At 41.8% G+C, this 7,403-nt stretch overlaps 1 protein-coding gene across 1 annotated transcript in view; it reads right to left on the bottom strand.

Annotated features, from left to right (window-relative positions):
• FUNDC1 (FUN14 domain containing 1) overlaps positions 1–7,356 on the bottom strand; it is a 47,600-nt gene extending 40,244 nt beyond the window's left edge. Inside the window, exon 1 of the mRNA XM_017733422.1 lies at positions 7,224–7,356. Within this exon, the coding sequence (XP_017588911.1) occupies positions 7,224–7,272 (49 nt within the window). The 5' untranslated portion in view covers positions 7,273–7,356. The remainder of the gene's footprint in view (positions 1–7,223) is intronic.
• Positions 7,357–7,403: the final 47 nt, after the last annotated feature.

The raw sequence follows: 7,403 nt of genomic DNA, 5'->3' as shown, positions 1-7,403 counted from the left end.
GGGGGGTGGAGGCTGGTTTGTTTAAATTTTTTTAATCGAGGTTGTTACAATGACTTTGCCCCAGTTTCCAGCATGGTTTGCAAACAGTTAAATCAGTATTGCTGAGGGATGGCACAGGGTTGGTAACAGTGGCTGGGAGGGGACTCTGTCAGAAGCAGGGGTTGCCTTTCCCAAATCGATGCCATGTGACCCCTTCTGAGGCACCATCATTTTGGTTACCCAGCTGTTTCATTTTTGACAAAGTGCTGACACAGTCATTTGTTTGGCCAAGACTGGGGGAAAAAACCAAACCAACCCCACACCATGTGATCATTTCTGCTTTTTGCCAGACACTGTCATTTTAACAGAACATTCATGTTCTACACATTTAGTAGAAAACTGCAAGGACAGAGAGAAGAGCTGGAATAAGTGACTGGTCAAGAAGTCGGCTAAAGAAAAGGTCTCTGTTCAACCAGTGGTCAAACCTTATACACTTTCCTCTCTCCTCTCCTCTTCATTCACAGAATCACAGGATGGGTCAGGCTGGAGGGGACCACCATGGGTCATCTGGTCCCACCTCCCTGGTCAAGCAGGGTCATCCTGCATCAGAGCACACGGCACAGGATTGTGTCCAGAGTGAGGGAGACTCCACACCCTCTCTGGGCAATCTGTTCAGTGCTCGGTCACTGCAAAGGAAAGAAATTCTTCCTCATGTCCAGGTGGAACTTCCTGGGCCTCAGTTTCTGCCCATTCCTCCTGTCCCATTGCTGGGCACTAAGCAGCTGCTGCTGGGATCTCCCCTTCTTGTACAGCACCAAATGACCCACCCATGGCAGGGTTTGGAACCAAACCACTCCACCTGGGAGGATAGAAACTGCAATCCTCCTATTTCCCATGTGTTTTTTGCAGACCACTGACAAGAAGCACTTACATTGCTAAATTAATAACCCTGCATAGATATGAAAAAATTCAGTTGATTCATAAAAGTGGCTTAACAGTAGCTGTGTTGTTCTTCACTAATCATATATATTGTATTCCGTTATGTTTTCAGAGAGACAGAAGCATAAATAGTGCAGGGTGTCTTGTTTAGCACGTGTTGATGTAACAGAAACCAGGAACAACACTGAATTTGCAAGAAATCCTGTGTCTTGCCCAATTTCCTGAATAAAGGAACTCTGATAACCATTTGAATTTTGTAATCTTATCTGGAGTGATCCATTAGATGTGGGACTTTTTCTTGACTGAGCAGAAAGTCTCTTCAGAAGGTATTCCAGAACCTGCAGGTTCAGGTCCTTGGGATGGTGGGATTATTCACTAGAAATGTGCCTGCACTGAAGGAATATGTAATAAAAACAAAACCAATCACTTACTAAAAAAACCCCAATTACATGATCGACAACAAAAGTATTTAAGAATCACACATTTGTCCTCTTTTTTGTATAAGAAAGAACTACAACCTGAACAGGAGCAATGTAAATTTCTTAAGATTATATCCTGGTCCTTTTTTATATAGATTACCCTTGGGAAGAAATGCATCCATGCACTTTCAAACTTTTATGTCTTTAAAATAGTGCCAATTGCATCATTACTTTCATGGTCTCTAGTCCAGACTCCAGTAACTTCGATTAACTACATGTAAGTATCTGAATTCATCAAAGGATGTGGATATTTTTGACTGAGAGGAAGGAATATCAGAGAAACTTTCTTCTCACTGATACTAAGAAACCACTGGACAACTATTTTGTTACATGAAGATTTGAATTCACAATTTACAGTGAAATTTTGTGTATCCATTAGTGGCAGAAAAAGAATCAAGTTAAGGATATCAAGGCTTTGGAAAACATTGCAGATTCTCAGTGAAGCTTCCCTTTGCTGCCCCATTTCCCAAGAAACTTTTGTCCCATTGAGACCAATGGCAATTTCCTTCTTCTCACTCAGCTTTCAGTTTGGGATTATATATCCATGGAGAAAAACACTGTTTTAACTTTCCTCACAGGAGTAAACCACCACAGGACTCATTTACAGACAAGAAGCCAAACCAAAACACCGTTAGAGAAGAACCCACAAACTGACTTCAGTAGCACTGAGTGTATTTGTACAAATACACAGCTGCAAACTTCCAAACAGAAACCAAACCGTATCTTGAGAAACTGTAAGATGGGAAATTCTCCCAGCCATTCCTAGTGAGTTCCTGTCTCACTGAAGTGCAGCTGAAGGGGGAAGCAACGAAAAATGTACTTAAAGGCAGGGTTAGCTTTTGGTTTTATGAATGTCAAGCTGATTGTAGAAACTAGTCATCTTCCTCACACCATCCTGGTGGTCTAGCTCTGTGAGAGGCCTGATCCAACTCTTAGTGACATACAGAACACACAGTGGAGCACAAACCCCTAGAGAAATTCTTAACATAATCTGCCTCTTGATAATAACAAACTTAAAAAAATAAAAAACAGAAAGCAAAAAAAAAAAAAGCAAATTTCAGTTTGGTGTTTCCCAGTCACATACAATGAACACATTTTCATGCTTTGAGTACAACCCTGTTTCGTCCTCAGTTGTGTCCTATACATTAACAGGATGGCACCTCATTTTGGGAACATTCAAAAATACAAGAGTTGTCCTACAGCAACTAAGTCTTCAGATTTAAGCATGATGTTTTATTTCATTTGAAATGCCCTGACTCACCCATTGCTGCAAGGGAATCCTGAACTGTGCTTAGACAAGGATGGAGAATTGTCATGGTTTGTGTTTAGTAAGTGCAAGATGGAGCTTCTTGAGCCAAGGCTTTGACTCTGCCACACCCAATGTCCCAAAGCTGCTTCTGCTGTTTGCACCCTTAAAACTCTCGTATGTGCACCAGTACAAGACTTAGTATCCACCATCACCTGTGCAAAATACCTGATTTAAAAAGTGGCTGATATAGGAAATGGACACAAAAGAGAGACTACAACCAAAATAGTGTTTTAGATTAGTAATTGAAGATTTTGTCCTTTTAGACATCCATAAAAATATTAAAAAAGCAGCATTTAAACAGCTGAGGCTGTTAAAGTAAGTAATTCCCAGATACTTTCTCAAAAAGATTTGAATATGAAACACTAAATTAAATCCAGTAAGAGCATGTGACATCCTCTGCTCTAGGAGAAAAACAAAAATACCAGATAATAAAGTGTTTTGGATAATAATGGATTCTGTCCCAGGATTCACAAAAGTTATCCATTCACCTGGTTTGCCGAGCATCAGGATTGGATCTTTTCAAATGTTTACACAAAAACCCACATAATTTTGCTCAGAGCTGGTTTAGAAATGTGATTTACTTGTTTTTTTACTTCCAAGCCAGAAAACCAGTAGGCTACAAAGGTATCAGCTCAGCAACTAATGTTAAGTCAATACACGTAAAACCACCTCTTCTTTACAGCATTTGGCAAATTCTATTAAGTTACAACCGTCAATCTGAAGACAAATACAAGCACAGTATTTTATCATCTTCTCAACAGACACAATCAAATTCCTGCATAGAAAAAAATGCAAGAAATCTCAGTTTCTCTAGACTGTTTTGGAAGAGCAGAGATCCAGAGATCCTTCAGGATAATTTCCTGTCAAACACGTGATTTCTCTGGAAGGTGGCAAGTCATAAGCTGCCACATCCAGTTCCTACCTAGAGGGAGGGCAGACATTCACCTACTTACTTGCTGAAACTACAACCACAAATGAAAACATTTCCACTTTTGGAAAACACACCAAAGACACAACCAAAAGTGCTGGAGGTGGGAGGCACAGGCACAATTGAAAAGAAGATCCAAGAATCTACCAACAGAAGCACTGTAAAGGAATGACTTCCTGGACAAGTATAATTTTTCACATTATTTATTTCTCCACGTCAGCAGAAACTGTCAGTATAACATAGATCTATATACTGCAAAAATAGGATAGAGCTCTTCGAGCAGTCGTTTCTTCTACTGGTAGAGCTTCAGCAAACAGTCACTGTTCATGCTGGCATGCAGAGAACTGGTCTCCTACACAGCAAATCTACACAAAACCCAAAAACCCGCTGCTTTCTGAATTTCATGAAAACAGCTCAGGATACAGTTAAGGTCATGATACAAATTCGTGCTTTTCCATGTAGTAGAATGAATTGCTGACATGTTGCTGCACAGGAATGGACATTACTGCTTACCTGGTGACTGCATGGACTTCTTATGACCATGAATTACCACTTAAATCCCAAATGAATTCCAGCATTAAGCCTTTCAAAGACAACCCAGGTTTTAAAGTCGTGCTAACCAAGGACACAGAGGGCAATAGACAAAAATGACTACATGATTCAAGCAAGACAGTACAATAATAATTAAGGTCAATACCCAAAGCATTTAGCCTTGTTTTTAAAACTTTCATTATAAAAAACAAGTATTTTTTTTTATAACAAGGCATTTCCTAGACCAGTTCACTTTTACTCCCCTTACTACCAAAAGTTAGTAAAGTATTTCTGAGATTAAAGAGCAATTTTTTCATCAACATAGTGAAACAGTATCAGGATGACTTTTTTCCTATTTTCAATAATTCTCCTACCCGTGTATTGATTTTCCTTATTGCTAGCAAAAGCATTTGCCTTTTTTTTTATGGGGGGGGAAAAAACCCCAAACAAAACATCCCAAAACCTTGGAGTTTAGATCAGCTTCCCCACTTTCTTGACCACCATATGCTGTCAAAACATAAAACATCACACAACACTCATCAGAACTTTAATGTGGGTAGTACAGGGAACATGAAAATTGCAGGTCATTTTACTATGAACCTCTGGACAGTAGAGAAGCCACTGCTAAAGTACAAAAATGAAGCACCACAGGAATTTTTGTTCCAAATATCAAGAAAACAGTTTAGTAATTTAAGCTTTTCTTCTTTTACTCAGAGTAAATGAAGAAAACAACAGTAGGGAAAACAAATGCAGAAAAATATAAAGGTTAATGAAACTGCTTTCTCCCTGACTAACTATTGCCAGGCTTTACTAGTTTATGCCGCTTTCCCTTACATGCCAAATAGCCATGTATTTCAGGTAGGTCAACTAAAATTTGGCTAGATGGCAACAATTCAAGTGTTAGATTTATGTTTGTAGGACACAAAATAGCATCCTGTGGGTTCTGTAGGTCAGCCTGCTTTTCTCTTTGCTGTCTTTTCACTATGTGCACCTTGTCACATGAATCAAAGATTGTCTCATCACATTTTGCCTGCTCTACTGCAAAAGGATTTGCCTCATAGTCAGAGGTCTCCTGAGCTATTGGGAGCATAACGTTGACTCCACACCTCAAAATCCTTTGTTAAACAGCAGTGTCAGTAGAGATCACATGTGGCTCCTGAGCTTCTTGGGTAAGGAGATGACCACTGCCCTCACTTGCTTAACAGGTCAAGGCTTGCAGCTGCCCGGAACTTCAAAAAGCAGGAATAAAAACCCAGTTTGAATTGATATACCCAGCTTCAAGCACCATTGTTTTACCAGGGATGAAGCTTGCTGCAGGGGACTACAAAGTATGTCTGGATTACAGAAGACTATGAGATTTCAATTGTATCCAACAGGGACTGATCTACTGCTCCTTCCAATTTGCGACCTGACTTGGAAGTGACAGCAAAGAAATAAACAAACAAACGAATGAATAAAGGCACCTGGAAATTCAATCGTATCAATTTAGGCAGGGTATATGGGACTAAGAGTGGCACTGACAGTACTTGGGAAGTAACTCAGTTGTTGTGACTTCAGGTACACACAAGTTTCAGCTGGACAAGGACTCTGCTTCTACAGTTTCCTGATTTGCCCAGTAGTTTAGCAAGAGAAATGCTTCCTTCCACTGAGAAATGGTTTTGCCTACTTTCCTTTCTGCTGATTTATACTCAGGATACTGCAAAATGAAAACTTTACACCTGGGAGTCAAGATCCTCAAAAACAATCTACATTGAAATCCTGTATTTATGGCACATTCCCAACCAGTCAGGCTCTTGGCACTGATTTGGGCACCTGAGGAAACTCTGCTGAGCAAATCCATGACAGAGAAGCCATGGACAATAGAGACGAACACAGATGTTTGATCATAGCTCTTTTTCCACTATTAGCAGACCATTGCCCATTCCCAGAACCAAAAATAACTTGGTCTTTATCTGGACTCCAAACTTGTAAGTCCTTTAAACACAAATGCCTGTCTCTTACACCAATACTCTTAAACTGGCTGCTGTTTTATGAAGAAATGCAACATCATCAAACTCAGGTGGTTTTTTTTCTGTTCTTCCGGGATTTGCATCAGAAAGGAGAGCTACACTACAAGTCTGCTTTTAAGAGGAGCATAGACACACTACTATGAGTCTTCATTTGCATTATTTTAAGACTTTGTCTTGACCAGGTCTCCAATCCTGGCAAGGTCTCTGCACCATCAGGATCAAAAAACATGTGAGGATCCACCTGAAAAACATCACTGACACGTGTTAGTTTAACACTTAGAGAGGCAGAAATATGCTTCAGTGTCATAAGCACACGATTGGAGAGTAGCAGTTAAAGGAGAACCAGCAAGCGGCAGCAGCCCCTGCATAGGCGGCTCTTTTACCTTGTTGACCTGATTCCCAAAGGCAGCTAATGGCTTTACTTTTGCTTTAGAGCACCTGGCAATCATCAAACAAGAAATTCAAATGGGAAAAGCCAACCCAGACATGAAGCTTCAGCCAGGCACCAGAAAAGTGATGCAGTGCTGTTACAGAAGGCTGTTCTAATCCATTTCCCAGCAAAATGGGGATGAGCTGTGCCCTCACACACCTGAAGCAGGACTCACCTCCCCGTACACACCACAGCAGAGCCAAGATCGAATGATTTGCAAACATCTTCCATAAAAAACCCTAAAGCCTCCTGGCTGTGTGGTACTCTAAAGCGAAACGTGGTCCCCGGGCTCCAGGTTGAGCTGGGAAGAGTGGAGGAATCAAGGAACCCAAGGATGGGGTGGAGGCACAGGAACAGGCGTGGATGTCCCATCCCTGGAAGTGTTCAGTACCAGGTTGGATGGGACTCTGAGCAACCTGGTCTAGGGAAAAGTGTCCCTGTCCACGGCAGGGGATTGGAATGAGACGATCTTTTAGGTCCCTAAAGGCATTGTATGATGCTCAGGTAACGCTTCATCTGCAAGTCGGGCTGGAGCAGCGCTAAGCCATATGAAGCGGGGGAAGCAAGCAGCAAACCCCCTTTCCTTTCCGCGCCTGAAGAAATTCAGAGCTTTACTCACACACGAGGCGTCTCCAGAAGCGCAAATTCCCAGGTGTTGCCATTTCCATCCTTCGCGATTTTCCCACCGCTCCAGCCGGGGCCGGGCCGGGCCTTCCCCACCCTCACGCCCTGAGGCCCCCGAGGCATCGCGAGACTTCCCGTGCGTCTCACGCGAAGCGCGCGCGGCGGCCCGCGCCAC

Source organism: Corvus brachyrhynchos, unplaced genomic scaffold (assembly GCF_000691975.1).
Source record: "Corvus brachyrhynchos isolate BGI_N302 unplaced genomic scaffold, ASM69197v1 scaffold34, whole genome shotgun sequence".
Taxonomy (NCBI): Eukaryota; Metazoa; Chordata; class Aves; order Passeriformes; family Corvidae; genus Corvus; species Corvus brachyrhynchos.
Note: the sequence above shows the minus strand (reverse complement) of the source record. Positions and strands in the feature narration are given on the sequence as shown.